Raw genomic sequence first — 16,816 nt, forward strand, 5'->3', positions numbered from 1 at the left:
TCCAATGATTCCTTAATTTTATCTCAATCTGTTTAAGTCAGTCATTTTTGCTATGAGATACTTTACATTTTGTTGAGGTGAATTTTTTTTTCAGTCTTTTAACCTTGCTTTAAAATTTCGTGTCTCATGAAATCATTAGTTTCTATTTTTGATCCATTCTAATTTTTAGGGAGTTTGTTATTTGGGCAGGTTTTCATAACTCTTGTGCCAAGCTATTTATTCTCTAATTCTTTCTTCCATGGCTCTCATTTCTTTTCCACTTTTTCCCTCAAATACTCTTTCATTTATAAAAAATATTTTAAACTCTTTAAAAAAAACCCTCATTTCATCTCTTACAGGAATTCTAGTTGAATTTGTGTCCCAGCTGTGTTTTTCTTTGAGGCTTTATTTATAGATGTTTTATGGTCGTCCCTATCACCTTAACAGCTTTTTACAGCAGTATTCTTTTTTTGTTTGCTCATTCTTCCAGACTACTTTCTGACTTCAGACTTTATGTTGGGACTAGGTTCTGTAAGACTTCTGGAGGGAAGGTCTAGGCTGGTCCTACTGTTTTCTTCTTTGAGGTATTAAGCTTTGTATTATTCCAAGATCTCAGGAACAGCTCAGGCTGAGGACCTAGCAAGCTGTCAGTGTTCCTAAAATGCTCTAACCCAAAAGAGAATAATTGCTTCCTCCTTGGTTTGAACTTTGCAAGTTCCTGACCTGTTAGGGTCTGAGCAACAGGACTATGGGCTTGCCCTGGTGAAGTTTCAGTAGACTGCTGCTACTACTGCACTCAGCTTATCAGTAATCTCTGCACCTTTCAAATGTTCACAGAAACTGAAGAGTAGGATTCCCTTTGATCTAGGACTCCTGCCCTAGTTATTCCTCTGCAGACTTCAGACAGAGCTAGAAGTTGGATCCTGGAGTCCAAGCCACAAAGCTGCTTGCTTTCTTCTGATCTTGCTTTTATAGCTCAGTACAACAGCCTTTGGGCAGTAACTTAATCTTCCTAGCCCTCTTATTTCCTTATATGTAAAATGAGTAAATTGGACTAGATTTTTAAAGTAAGGGCAGCTAGGTAGTGCAGTGGATAGAGTGCCAGGCCTGGAGTCAGGAAGACCTGAGTTCAAATGTGGACTCAGATACGTACTAGCTGTGTGACCCTGAACAAGTCACTTAACTGTTTGACTTAGCTTCCTCATCTGTAAAATGAGCTAGAGAAGGAAATGGCAAACCACTCTGTATCTTTCCCAAGAAAACTGCAAATGGGATCACAGAGTAAGACATGAAACAACTGAATGACAAAAAAATAACAGCCTAGGGATCACAACTGCTCCCTCACTCAGAAAAACAATCTCTACATACAGCTCCCTTCCTCAATTCATCCTATATATATGACGCAGAACTAGGCAGCGGGTGATAGAATTGTCAATAAGTACCAGTTGGTGCATCCTACACAAAGTTCCTGAAGAGAAGACCTCACTGCTCTAGCGCACAGCTTCTCCCTGCCCAATGCTCTGAATGTCAGATCCATGTCTGTCTCCCTATGCTGACCTGGGCTGGAAAAATGACTCACTATGATTTTTTTCCCTTGCATTTCCTAATCAGGATTCAGGATAGTACATTTTTTAGATCTATCTGGAGGAATTTAGTGGGACAAGGAAGCTTACTCTATTTCTTTCTGCTACTCTGCCATCTTCATCCTGCCTCCTCCTGAAAAGGTCTTTAAAAAGCTAGTCCAATCTGCTCATTTTACAGATAAGGAAATAAGAGAGCCAAAAAGATTAAGTTACCTGCCCAAAGTCATACTGGCAATTAAGCTGCAAATACAGAACCCATGCCAGGCACTATGACAACAGATTATGTCACTACTGGTTAAATACTGGTTGTCTTTCCCCCTATATCTAGCTTTTAAAAAACCTGAGTGCAGTCTGTACTTGGTAAAAAAATTTTCCAGGAGATATCTAATTTTTGTTCCTTTCACAAAGCTGTCATTTTAGGGGGTATATTCTTAATGTGACAGCACAGCAGAGTGAGGAGCACTGGGACCAGGCTCAAGAAGATCTGTATTCAAAGTTCCTGACACTCTGACACACACTGGCTGTGTGATCCTAGGCAAGTCACCTTCTCAGTGTCCCAGACACCTGTTTAAGAATATAAATTGCAAAGCAGTTATTGTTCTTTATTCAACACAAGCTCTCTATGAAATCTCAGGTTCAACAAAGGCCCTAGAAGGCTCAGGATCCTTTTGAACCACCAGGGGCAGTACATTCTTAATATATTATCAAATAAGTATTTATTAAGCACTATGTGCAAGGCACTAAGCTAGGTTCTAGGGATACCAAGACAAAAATGAAACAGATCTGACAATTGAGTTGATGTGTGATATGGGAGAGAAAATAATTAAGGCTAATGCCAAAGTAATAAAACCAGGTAACTTGGAAGTATGGTGTTGAATCCAGATTTCTCTTTTCATGGGAATCTCCAGAGAGTAACTTTCTTGTAGTTATCATACACAAGTACTATAGCAAAAAACAAACCAAAAAAACATACACAATTCCTTTAAAGAAAGTGATTGCTAAATGGACAAGAGGGTTGTGAATGTAATTGTTATGCTGGATTTTTAAGTGAATATAATTTACAAAACAAAGCTGTTATGGACTGCTTATTATTTAATGCTGTTAAACAAGGATTCTACCACCAATGAACATTTTAACTCTGGTTGTACCTATGCTCTCTTGTGAAAAGGCCAAAAGATATGTAAAGCCCCGAACAGAGCCAATAATCTAAACCTGAATTTAAATTACAACACTGCTCCTTCCTTGCTTTATGACCTCAGTAAATAACAACCTTGAGGTCTTAGTTTATCTATAAAATGGGGACAATAATACCTTCATAGCCTACTTGCAAAATTGTTATGAGAACCAGGTGAAAAATATGGAGCTTTGGAAATTACACAATACTACAGAAATAGCAGTTACAATTAATATAATCAACATCATGATTTATGGCATGTATACAAAATAGAGCTGATACTGACTGCCAGAGTCAGTTCTAGGGTAAACTGTTAAACAGATGAAATTTCTTTGGAATCTCCCTGGTTAGCAGATCTTTTATCCTGGAGACAATTCTACCAAAGATGCAATCAAATTTGGTGTTATTCAAATTCCCATTGTATTATTGCCATTGGCCTGGAACCAATTACCATATTTTACATAGTTATAACTTCAATAGTGTGAATCTTAATACCCTGAGATTTGCTATTCCCATGAATAGGACCTAGCTGTGCTAAAGCATTTATTAAGACTCTTCTATATGCCAGGTACTATGCTAGGCACTGGAGATACACAAACAAATGAAAGTCTCTGCCCTCAACAAATTTATACACTCTAGAGGAAGATATAACATGTACACATACGAATGCATACTAAATATATAGAAGATAAATACAAGGCAATGGCAGGGAGGGGGAGAGGCAATAACAACTAACTACAGGGATAACAAAACATGAACTGAACTTTAAAGAAAATAGTTTAAGAGGCAGAGAGGAGGTGAGTGCATTCCAAGCATGGGACAGCTATGTACAAAGAATGAGATATAACATCAGAAACTGCTAAAAGACCAGTTTGGCTAGACTACAGATGACATAAAGAGTAATAACATACAATAGGGCCAGAAAGATAGGTTGGTGCTAAATTGTGAAAAGCTTTAAATGACTGAGGAATCTGTACTTGATCATAGACAAAGTAGTTCTTTAAGTAGTTCTTAACCTAGGGGAGAAATTTTAGAGGGTCTGTGTACTTGGGTGAGGGAAAAATTATATGTTTATTTCAATAAAAATGGTTTCCTTTGTAATTCTATGATTTTTATGTTATGGATTTAAAACATTACTTTGAGAGGGCTTCATGAGTCTGTCAAAGGGATCTATCCACGACACAAAAAATGTTAAGAAATCTTAACCTGGGGCAGCTAGGTGGCGCAGTGGATAGAGATCTGGCTTTGGTCAGGAGGACCTGACTTCATATCCGCCTCAGAAACAACACTTACTAGCTGTGTGACCTTGGGCAAGTCACTTAACTCCAACTGCCTGGCCAAAAAAAAGAAATCTTGTCCTAAAAGTATTAAGGGGCCACTGGAGTTTATTAAGCAGGAGAATGATATAGGCAGATCTATGCATTAGGAATATCACTTTGGTAACTGTGATTACTGAACTGGAGTGGGAAAAAATAAAGCTCATATGTAATCCTGACTCTCAACAAATAATTCACAATTCCAATACAGCAAGTATGTATGATTATTTTAAATATACTAGCAATAGCTTACATTTATAAAGCATTTTAAAATTTGGAAAACTGTTTACATAATTTCTCTTGATCCTCAAAATTTTGTGAAATAGTTTCCTAAAGAGCTGTTTGTCCTTCATGCTCTCTCTTTTTTTTTTTTGGTGAGGCAATTGGGGTTAAGTGACTTCCCCAGGGTCACACAGCTAGTGTCAAGTGTCTGAAGTATCCTTCATTCTCAAAGAGGACCATGGCATCAGGAAGGTAAATGATGCCATGACTTGCAAGTGGATTGGATTTAAGTGAGGGAGGGCTGTGCAAAGTCATCAGCCTCACTTTCTTCTCTGGAGCCATCTGGGTTCAGTGGCAAGATATATAACAGGCCTCCTATTGTTTCTAATTCTTCCTTACAACATCACTAATGTGAAAACATGTTTAATAGGAATGTATACTGCATGCTCTCCTGGGGAGGGAGGGGGAGAAAAATTTAAAAATCAAAAGCTTATGGAAGTGATTGTTGATAAATCAAAATAAATTAATTTTTAAAATATATATATATATATATATATATATAATATATATATATATATATAACAGGACAACTGGCAATGGCCCCCTTCCTAAAGAGTGTATATGAGCACATCACTCCCCTGTTCAAGAAGCTTCAATGGCACCCTATTGCCCCTAGAATAAACTACAAACTACTCTGAATGGCACATAAAGCCCTTCACTATGTGATTCCAAAAGATCTTTCCAGACTGATCACATGTTATGAAACCACACTGGACTCCTTGCTGTTTCTGATACAGGATATTCCTCCTGTCCCTATCCATGCTTTTGCATGGGCATCCTCCATTCCTGAAATGTTCTCTCCTCCTTACCTCCTTCCTTAAAAGAATCTTTAAATTTCTTCAAAGAGAAATTGAGATGGTACCTATTATAAGGAAGCCTTTTCTGATCCACTCCCTCTCCACCAGTTTTTAGTGCTTTTCCTTCCATGAAATTACCTTGTATTTACTCTGAATATTTTCGTATATTATTTTATATCTATGAAGATATATCAAAATATTAATATTTTCAGTATATATTTCCCTTTAATAGAATGTAAGCTCTAGAAGTCAGGGACTGTTTCATTCTGGCTTTCTATGCTCAGAACTTAGCACAAGGCCTGGCACATAATAGGCACTTATGTTTACTGAACAGAATTGAATTAAATGACTTGTCCAGGGCCATATAACTACTGGCTATTGCAGAATTCTTGATTCCAAATTCACCATTCTATCCATTATGACATACGGCCTCACAGGTGCCTACTATGTGCACAACAACGTGCCAGGATTTGGGAACATAAACAAAAATAAATAAATAATAATCTCTGCCCTCAAGAAGCTTACATTGTACTGGAAAGCTCCTGCATATAATTCAATAAATGAAGATTTGGTATACAATCTCTGAAAAGTTGCCAAATCCTAGCATAAATAAGAAACTGTTAGTATAGAATTAGGGAGTAATTGATAGATCAGCATATACTTTTATTGTACAACTACATATCCAATTGAATATGTTGACATGTGCACATGTATACACAAACACACACACAGAGAAACAATTTACTCCCATTACATACTGGAGTCAAAGAAAATGAAGATACTAAATAGATAAGTAGGAACTGGATAGAATATCTCTAAGGAAAAGCAACAATAATTCATTGTTAATTATGAGGGGAAAACAGAAGACTGAGGCAGAGTATGAAGCTTTAAATTAGTTTATTTGAGGGGACAGTAGGTACACACTATAAAAATGCCTTTAATTAAAACCAAAAGTAAGCAATGTCCCATGTCATGGAAAGTGTTCATTCTATTCTATATCACTCTTCTCTCTTCCTACTTTCTCATTTTTCAATGAGGTGCTTAGTTTCGCTAAACTTTATCCCTCTCTTTTTAAAGCATAGTAAGAGATGACTCTCTGGGATAGTATGGAAAAAAGATACAATGAAAAATGACATTAAAATCGATCTAAACATAAAACATATCAATAAAAATTTACTTAAAAAATAGTGGCAGAGGCAGCTAGGTGGCGCAGTGGATAGAGCACCGGCCCTGAAGTCAGGAGTACCTGAGTTCAAATCTGGCCTCAGACCAAACACTTGACACTTACTAGCTGTGTGACCCTGGGCAAGTCACTTAACCCCAACTGCCTAAAAAATAAAAAAATTTTAAAAAATAAAAAATAGTGGCCTGATGCCCATGAATTGGGGAATGGCTGAACAAGTTGTGGTATATGAATATAAATGGAATACTATTGTGCTATAAGAAATGATGAACAGGTTGACTTCAGAAAAACCTGGAAAGACTTGTATGGTCTGATGCTGAGTGAAGTGAGCAGAAAGAACCAAAAGAACGTTGTACACAATAAGAGCCACATTGTGTGATGACTAACTTTGATAGACTTAGCCCTTCTCAGCAATGCAAGGATGTAAGACATCTCCAAAGGTCTCATGTTGGAAAATGCTATCCACATCCAAAGAAAGAACTATGGAATTTGAATGTAGATTGAAGCATACTATTTGCTGTTTTTTTTTTCTTTTGTTGTGTTTTGTTTCCTCCTTCTGGTAATTCCTCCTGTTGGTTCTAATTCTTCCTTACAACATCACTATTGTGAAAATATGTTTAACAGGAATGTATATAGCCTATATCAGATTGTGCGCTCTCTTGGGGAGGGAGGGGGAGAAAAATTTAAAACTCAGAAGCTTATGCAAGTGATTGCTGATAAAGCAAAATAAATTAATTTTTTAAAAAAATAGTTGCCTGGAGCTCTGAGGTCACATCAGGGCACTCCAGACCAACACTAATCTATCTTGGAAGTTAAACTGATTTCTAAACATATTTACAAACATATATTGTAGTAACCTAAAAGAAGACTAAGGATATATGGAATGGGATCAAAGTAGGTTTTATACAAAGATTCTAAGATATTTCATAAACGATACAAAACCAGGAAACTGCAAATAGGGGAAAGTAAAGTTTCACTTTATATTCCATATAGCCACATCAACTGGAATAAAAAATGTCTATCACAATTCTCTAATTTTTTTTAGCACCATTTAAACATTCTCTTATTTTCAAGCTTCAACGAACAACTCAACACATTTTAGCACTCATTTTTAACTTCATGAAGAGGGGCAACTAGGTGGCGCAGTGGATAGAGCACTGGTCCTGAAGTCAGGAGGGACTGAGTTTAAATCCAGCCTCAGACACATAACACTCACTAGCTGTGTGACTCTGTCGATTTCCTTTTCTTGGAATGGAGTCTAATCTCACTGATGTATAAGGGTGCTGGGGAAAAATGCCAAACCTACTACTACACTAGAAGAATCTGCTTTTTTCTGAAATGAAAAAATATTACCACTTCACCGCTGAAGTAACTTTACTATAAAATTTTTACTATAAAATTCCACAAAAGGCATATGTGATACCACAACGATGAAATCACATCAACAGACAGCTCCTCTTTACCACTAAATCCACCATATATTACATCAAAAAGAGGAAAAAAATTAACATTTATTCTTTACTTCACAAAAAATAACAGAATTGTAGACTTAGAGCTAGACAGGACCTTAGAGGCCATCTAGTCCAAACACCTCACTTTTAAATGAAAAGTCAATGTACCTAACACATGGTAATACAAAATGAGGCATTCTGAATAATTTAAACATTATCATTTAAGTGTCAATATGTTTGTTTTAAACCTCTTTGGAATGGAAATATTTATAAAATATATTGCATACTTTCTTGTCTTAGTAAATAGTATATTAAGTACCTTTTATTGATAAGTTTCTTTATCAGTGATCAGTTATTTAGGAAGGGAATAAGCACTTATTAAGTACTGACTATGTGCTAAGTACTTTACAAAAAAAACATTTTATCCTTTGATCCTCTCAACAACCCTAGGAGGTGGGAACTATTATTAGCCCTATTTTACAACTGAGGAAACTGAGGTAAACATTAAGTAAATAGTCCAAGGTCACAACGCTAGTGAGTGTTTGTGGCTCTATAGTCTGGGATACTAAACTTCCCTGAAATGTGTATCAACTCATACCTTAAAACTTGTTTAATAAATTCCATTATGTCTGATTTCCTGTCACTTACCTTTTTTTTTTCATAAAGGTGCATAAAAGTTACCAATCCTTTCACTATATGGAAGAAGTTGCACTTCTGCAAAGTAATTATTGAATCAAAGTTGAAGCAGCCTTCTTATAAGTTGTTTTCTTGCCTTCAACCAAATCATCTTTGTTTTGTTTTGTTTTTGCTAGGCAATGGGGTTAAGTGACTTGCCAAGGGTCACACAGCTAATAAGTGTCAAGTGCCTGAGGCTGGATTTGAACTCAGGTCCTCCTGACCATCTAGCAGCCCGAACCAAATCATCTTTGACACCTTTATCACAATTCTCAAATTTTTTTTTAGCACCATTTAAACATTCTCTTATTTTCAAGCTTCAACGAACAACTCAACACATTTTAGCACTCATTTTTAACTTCATGAAGAGGGGCAACTAGGTGGCGCAGTGGATAGAGCACTGGTCCTGAAGTCAGGAGGGACTGAGTTTAAATCCAGCCTCAGACACATAACACTCACTAGCTGTGTGACTCTGGGCAAATCACTTAACTCCCAATGCCACACACACACACACACACACACACACACACACACACACACACACACAAAGAACTTCATGAAGAAATATCATCTTGACTGGCTATAACAAAAAGAGTCAAAAGAGGTTGAATTTTTGTACTTACAAGCATAAATGAGACTTCTAGAATTGAATAAAGTGCAGATGTTATCTGTCACAGTGTTCAGTATTTGAGTGTACTAAACATTTAGGTTCAGGCAATCGCTTTTACTTAAAAGCAAGGCTTTCATTTGAAGCAAAAATGCCGATTAATAGGACTTTACTCAAAATGGCTCCAAAAATAACTACCAACAAATGAGCTTTGATTATTGTTCTCTCAGTTCTACAAACATTTAATCCCTTTAGAAACTCTTGATTATCGACAGCCAATTTTAACTCCAAAAATGCCCTCCCTTCCCTGGCCATAAATTATGTGCTTAAGGCACACAGACTCACTCTAATACTGGCCTAAGCAAAACACAATTAGGAAGATACATCTGAAAAAGATGAGGAAAACTACCACTTTATTACAGTCTTATCTATTTCTGGGCTAGAAACATACTCAGTTCCTTTACCTATCCTCATATGATCATATGGTTTTAAGTTTCCTCACAACCTTGGTCACCTTTCTCTAAACACAATCCATCTCAATATTCTTCACAGAAGTTGGTACTCGGAACTGAACACAATACTCCAAACATAGTCTATATAGCACAAAGTACAGAGGGACTATTACTTTGCTTGTTCTGGACAATATATTTATAACCACAGTTTTTTGGCAACCATGTCACACTGACTCTTATTGAGCTTGCAATCATCTAAAATCTCCAGGTCTTTTTCACATGAAATGCTTGGCTTCCCTATTAGGTATTTGTACAGTTGATTTTATTTTAACCTTAAGTGCACAACTTTAAGGAAAATTTTTATAAGTCACAAAAGACTCACACTGTCACTAGGTCATTTTCCCCACAATAAATGGTATAAGGAACACTTTTTAACTGCTGAGGAAAAGGTAACTACAATGTGTGCAACCTGGCTACATAATACTACAGAAGTGATAATATAAGGAAAGTAGTTTCTAAAGTTATATAAAATGTTTTCTTCCTTTGAATACAGTCACATTACAAATTAAGAAGTCTTTAAAAGAAATACTACTATCCTGTTTTTTCAGCAAGAAGAAAAGACTAAGTTAGCTACAAAAGCTAATATTTTAAGTTTCTCAAGGTGAAAGGGAATTTATTTTGTGTTTTTTAAACTACTTACAACTTAATATTTAATAAAATTATTTCTTTATTACATATTTTATTTAAAAAGCACATCCACAATACACACAGGATTAAACTAAATTTAATTAATTTTTGTTAAATGCAACTATGGCAAGTTCTTGATAATAGATATTCTAATGCCTGTGGCAAAAATATTCATAATTAACCTAATGATTTTGCAAAAAGGATCTAACACTCATAGTTGGGAAATAAAATAATCAAACATCACAGTTTTACAACATTACATCAGTAGGATACTTCTGGCTTTTCAAAGTCCTTTCATATCTATACTGTTTCTGATACTTATTAGATTAAGAGGAAATGCTGGAAAAAGAACCAGGGCAACCAGATGAGTCACTTGTCAATGCTCCAGCCTTTTAGGAAATTACCATGTGTTGCTACCTATCTGTAACTAAAACAGTGCTAGAGATGATGTTGAGAAAGAACACTTTGAGCTCACCAAGAAATAAAAACACCTAAAATTACTTAGGTAACATCTTAAATTACTTAGGTAACAATTAAAACAAGAAATTTTGACAACTAGTTACATTTAAGGTTTGAAAATCACTTTTCTAGGGACAGCTAGGTGGCACAGTGGATAGAGATCCGGCCCTGGAGTCAGGAGGACCTGACTTCAAATCCGGCCTCAGACACATAACATTTACTAGCTGTGTGACCCTAGGCAAGTCACTTAACCCCGATTGCCCATCAAAAAGAAAAAGAAAAAAAAATCACTTTTCTAAAATAAAACGAAACTTTAAAAAAACCTAGAAGAGAGCATAATTATTCAGTTTTTAAAGATCAGGAAACTGAAATCAAATGACTTGCCCAAGGCCACTATTAAGTTATAGGGTCTGATGTCCAACCAAGTCTATCTAGCACTCCTTCTACTATACCATATCTTCTCAATAAGAAAATGATTAATAATAGATCAAATCATTCCTGGACCTAATAATAGCTAGCATTTATATAGTTCTCCAAGGTTTGCAAAGAGCTTTACAAATGATTACTTCAATTTATCCTCACAACAAGGCTGGGAGATAGGTGGTATCCCCATTTTGCAGATAAGGAAAGAGACTGAGAAAAGTTGCCCATGTTCACACAACTAGTACCTGCGGTCCGATTTAAATTCAAATCTTCCGGACACCAAGTTCATCCATTCTTACTTAACCCACTGTTCCACCTAGCTGAGCTGCCTTATCTCTGACCTGACCCACTCAATACAAAAACAGTTTGCAAATACATATGACATATTATCTCTAATCTTAGCCTCAAAATGCCTTTTTTTGAAAAGAAATATACCTACCTGAAAATACATTTGGAAGACAATTTTCTCAAATTTTTATCACAATAATCACTAGATATCACAATCACTTGCAGATAACATCTCATTCTTAGACCTATTTCATTTACAAATTCTACCTGACGAAAACTGAAGTCATACCACAAAGTAAATAATCAGCATCAACTTTCTATAACCACGGTCAGCAACGTGAAAATTCAAAAAAAAAACCTGTTATAAACACCTGTTCGATAATTTCCAAATTTCAAAACAATGGGCATTTTTTCTTAGTGGTAAGATCCTGCTTGACAACTAAAGCTTCAACATAGGTATTCTAAAGAAACACATTTTCGATATTGCAAACACCTCTTTAGCCGGTATACCGCACAGACTGACTTATGTCTGACCTCCTTCCAAAATGAAAAAAAAAAATAATCACTAGAACTGTTAAATTACACTTAGGCACATGGAGTCACTCTTCCCTCAAATCACTTTACAGAGAACTTCCCCGTTTGCTCCGCCCCTCTAATAACTCATGCAAAAAAAAAAAGTTCAGCACCATTAGAAAGGAACAGGACATGGACAGTAGGCGAGATGGCAAATGGCTCTTAATCCCCGGGAAAAGGGGACCCGAATGTGTCCCTTCGTGAGGTGCAGACCCCCAGCAGAAGCCTGGATGAGGGGCTGTGGCTACCGTCACTCTGTAAAGGGCTCCCTTTCCGCAGACGCTCCTGCGGCCATGCCTCCCCTGAGCAGCACAAGGCCGCATTACCATCATCCTTCCGTCGCTATATTGAGGAGGGGGTCCGTGGCACCCCACCACTGCTCAGGGTCCCCCGCGGAAGGGTCACCGGGTGCTGCCCCTCTTCCTCCAAACCCGTGAGCGCTACCTGCCTCCCCGATCGCCCCCCCCCGTCCCCTTCACGTCGCCGCCCCTCCCCCACTACCTTCTCGGCGGAGGCCTGCGCCAGCCGGGGTCGGGGATGTGGGCGCCGGGGCCCGGGGCCCCCCCGGCCGGGGGGGCCGCTCTGGGGAGCCGCCGGGGGAGGACGGGCGCCGCCGCCCTCCCGGTGTGGAGCGGCCGTGGCGGGGCATGGGGAGGGGGCAGGCCCCCCCGCGAGGCCAAAGGAGTCTGAGGGCGGCGGCCGGCAGGGTGCGGGGCCCGATCCCTCCCTCCGCCCCCGGGGCCCCGGCTCGCCGAGCGCGGCCAGGCCCCATCCGCCGGCTCCCCGGGACGAGAGGCAGGTCCCCGCGTCCTCGTCCCGCGTCGGGAAAGGACGGGGGAGGGAGGCACGAGGCTGGGGAGGGGCCGAGGCTGCGCCCGCGCCCGCGCCCTCACCCCGGGACCCCGTCACTGCCACCGCCGCCGCCTCGGAGGGAGGGCGGGAGCCGAGAGGAAAGCCCGGAGTGGGAGCGAGAGGACGGAGGGGGGAAGCCCAGGTCTTCCCGGCTGCCCGCTCCCGAGCCCGCTCTCCGCCTTCCCGTGCCCGCGTCTCTTACCCGTGATGGCGGTGAACTGCTGGATTAACCCCTTCAGCGCCGAGGAGGCCGCAGAGCCCCCGTGCGCCGCCATCTTGCCGCCGCCGCCGCCGCCGCCGCCACCGCCGCCGAACAACAACACAGACACAAGTCCTCCCTCCCCGCCGCACGCTCGGCGCAAGCGCGCTGCCCGCCCCGCCTCCCGCTCTCTCTGCAGGGGCCCCGCCCCTCCCCGCCCCACTGTATGCTCTGCGCAGGCGTCCCACCGAGCCCTTCCCATTCCACGCTTCTCCCCTTAGTGTGTGAGTACGCTATTCTGCCAGCCCTCTTAGCGACCGGACCCGCCCTCTTTCGGCCGGACTGCTTTCGGTAGCCCCGCTGCCGGTTCTTTCCGTTTCAAATTCAAAAAGCTTTATTGGTTGCCTCCTCCACGGACACTTGGCTGCCGTGGCTGGCTTTTCTTTTTTTTAGCGCGGGGTGATTTGCATCTTTGGCTACCCAGCGTGCTCCGCGGGGCATCCTGACGGGGGTCCGGTGGCTCCAGGCAGGGGAGCCCAGGGCGGTCCCCGCGGGGTGGGCAGAGGCAAAGCTGGCGCCCCTCCCATTTCCCCTTTGGAGGCTGCCCCTGCCGCGCGCCTGGAGCGTTTGTCTCCCTGCCAAACCCCCGTGTAGGGCCCCTTGCCGCCTCCTCCCTCATCCCTAACCTGTGCTGCGTCTCTGGTCCTTTTGAGCCCTTTTCTTTGCTAGAAGTTGGACTAAGGTGATAGGAAAAAAAAACACGCAAAAAAAACGTGCCTTCCATTCCTTCTTCATTCTTTCATGCATTCCTGCCTGCATCCTTTATTCCTTCTTTCATTTCTCCATCCCTTCTTTCATTTCTCCATCCATCCATTCATTCAAAAAATTGGAAAACACTTCCCTTCAGTGAGACTCAGATTGCTCATCTGTCATTTGTTGGGGGGAGGGAGGAAAGGAAGGTGACTTCTAAGGTACCTTCCCGCCTTTACCTTCTATAATAATGTGACCCTTGGGGGAGGAGGAAGGGGTGGAGCAGAGAGAGAAAACCTAAAAGCCTCGGCTTCAATCCTCCCTAAGGGACTATCCCAGAAATAGTTGTGTCCCGGGAATAGGTGTGTCAAGCCGTATTTTAACCCATTTAAGAAGTATCTATTAAGAATCAAGAAAGAGAAAAGGGGAGGGGGGCTTGGAGTTGGACTGTGAGAAGGAAGCGAGAGAAGCCTGAGCCTGAGAGAGTTAAGGAGGAGCTCTTTCTAGTCTGACAGCAAAATCCAAAAACAAACAAACAAAAGCCTATGGAAGTTGATTAGAGACCAGGATATCGCCTCCATCCCCACTAACGAAAGCAACCGGTGCAAATCCTTGCATCCCCAGAGGAGTCTAAAATTACACCAGCAACCTTGAGGTACCCAGAGGCCTTCATTTTAGGACTGTTTGAATTTGGGCTGAAGAGGAGAGGGCAGGGAGGGCTTGCCACAGTAAGCCTTTTGTGGATTTTCTTTGTTCTCTTGATAGGGTTGTTTCTGTTTTAAGCTTCCACTTGAAGTGCTTACCGGGCAATGAGCCTTTGTTTGGGATCTTGGATGAGCAACTCAGGCCCATTGCTAGTATTCTGAGGACAAAGCTCATTCCTGATTAAGTGTCAAGGACTAGGGCTGCCTCGAAATTAATTGGCTGGTTTGGTGCTGTTCCTTAGTGAATGAAGAAGTATTCATTAAGCACTTAGTAGGTGGAAAGCACTGTGCCAATAATAACCGGGTAGGCAAATGGAAAGGAAAGACTGTCCTTGTTCTCAAAGAGCTCCCATTCTAATGGGGGAAACAATGCATTTGGAAGGTTTCAGCTGCAAGACAGATGAGAAGATCCTATGGTCCTTAGGGTGCAGCAGCAAAGCAGATGGCAATGTTTCTTCTGTAATGTAATTTCCACTGATAGAATCACATCTGATGTTGGACCATTTTGTGATGCCAAGGGCTTTGGTGACCAGAATTTTCTTTTCTGGGTCTTTAATGGCTGTGGCTGAAGCACCTTTAGGAGCCAGGCTGAATCTCCACAGGAGTTGGTTTCTTCCCAGGATGACAACTGGGAGGTCTGGGCTGGAAGCACTGCTATTCCCACGGTTCTTGGGCTGAGGGTTTGGGGCTTTCTTTATTAGGGTCTGAGGGGAGATGGTGGTCAAGGTGGTTGTCATAGTTTTATGTACCTGGCACATGCTGTCTCCTGCTTCTCTCTCAGAGTACCTCACTGCTTCAACTTTGGCAGGCTTGCCTACCCTGTGGGTGGCAGTTGGTTGGAAATTTTGTCCAGGGGGCCCTCTCTGGTCTTCAGTCCCCTGACAGCTCTATTCCTGGCTTCCAGACTTGCAAACCATGCTGTCTTATCCTGGAACTTCTCTCAACACCTGGGGCCTCCTCATCCTGGAACATCCCTCTGTTTGACCACTCCCTTCTCCTGTCAGAGAGTCAGCTAAGTGGTACAGTGGATAGCTTGCTGGGAGTCAGGAAGACCTGAGTTCAATTTGACCTTGGATACTTCCTAGCTTTGTGACCCTAGGCAAATCACTTAACCTCTCCTTGCCTCAGTTACTTCAAATATAAAATGGGAGATAATAACAGAACCTATTCTCCAGGGTTGTTGTTAGGATCAAATAAGATAAAGTGGCTGGCATTTTTGTGGTTGTTGTTCAGTCATGTCTGACTCTTCTTGATCCCATATGGGTCCCCCATTTGGACCCCATTTTCTTGGCAGAGATCCTGGAGTGGTTTGCCATTTCTTTGTCTAGCTCATTTTACAGAAATTTTGCAGAAATTTAGGCAAACAGGGTTATGTGACTTGCCCGGGGTCACACAGCCAGTAAGTGTCTGACACTGAATTTGAACTCAGGTCTTCCTGACTATAGGCCCAGTGCTCCATCCACTCCTCTACCTAGTTGCCCTTACTTTTAAAATCTAGTCTGGCATTTAATAGACACTTAATAAAAACTTATTTCCCTCCTTCCATTGATGAGTTCTTCCTGGAGCCTCTACTTTATGGAGGGGCCCATGCCCATCTTCATTGCCTTCCTGGCCCTGTTCTTGGCTTCTAGGTTTTCAAAAACATATCCCCATTAGAATGTGAGCTCCTTACTCTGCCCAAAGGGCTATAAAACTGTACATACCTTTTGATCTAGAAATACCACTACTAGGTCTGCATCCCAAAGAGGTCATAAAAAAGGAAAAAGGACCCACATGGACAAAAATATTTATAGTAGCTCTTTTTGTGGTGGCAAAGAATTGGAAATTTGAGAGGATGCCCATCAACTGGGGAATGGCTGAGCAAGTTGTGGTATATGAATGTAATGGAATACTATTGTGCTATAAGAAATGATGAACAGGCTGACTTCAGAAAAACCTGGAAAGACTTGTATGGTCTGATGCTGAGTGAAGTGAGCAGAACCAAGAGGACTTTGTACACAGTAAGAACAACATTGTACGATAATCAGCTATGATAGATTTAGCTTTTCTCAGCAATACAGTGATCTAAGACAATTCCAAAAGACTCATGATGGAAAATGCTATCCACATCCAGAGAAAGAATATGGAGTCTAAATGGCAATTTGTTCTGATTCTTCTTTCACAGCATGACTAATGTGAAAATAAGTTTAATATGATTGTACATATATTGCTTATATCAGATTGCCATCTTGGGGAGGGGAGGAAGGGAGAAAAAAATTGAAACTCAAAATCTTGTAAAAGTGAATGTTGAAAACTGTCTTTACATGTAATTGGAAAAAAATAAAATACCATTAAGTGGTGGTGGGGAGAGAGGGGCGGGAAGAGGAGGAAGAATGTGAACTC

At 40.8% G+C, this 16,816-nt stretch overlaps 1 protein-coding gene across 2 annotated transcripts in view; it reads right to left on the minus strand.

Annotated features, from left to right (window-relative positions):
* Window positions 1-13,122, minus strand: part of UBXN7 (UBX domain protein 7) — a 59,169-nt gene extending 46,047 nt beyond the window's left edge. The window contains exon 1 of one of the 2 annotated variants that reach the window (XM_020986042.2): window positions 12,984-13,120. In XM_020986042.2, the coding sequence (XP_020841701.1) occupies window positions 12,984-13,056 (73 nt within the window). In that variant the 5' untranslated portion in view covers window positions 13,057-13,120. Of the gene's footprint in view, window positions 1-12,983 lie in introns of both variants that reach the window. The other variant, XM_078146756.1, reaches the window with a different exon arrangement.
* Between the last annotated feature and the right edge of the window lie 3,694 nt (window positions 13,123-16,816).

Source organism: Phascolarctos cinereus, unplaced genomic scaffold, assembly GCF_003287225.1.
Source record: "Phascolarctos cinereus isolate Bilbo 61053 unplaced genomic scaffold, phaCin_HiC Scaffold_726;HRSCAF=1367, whole genome shotgun sequence".
NCBI lineage: Eukaryota > Metazoa > Chordata > Mammalia > Diprotodontia > Phascolarctidae > Phascolarctos > Phascolarctos cinereus.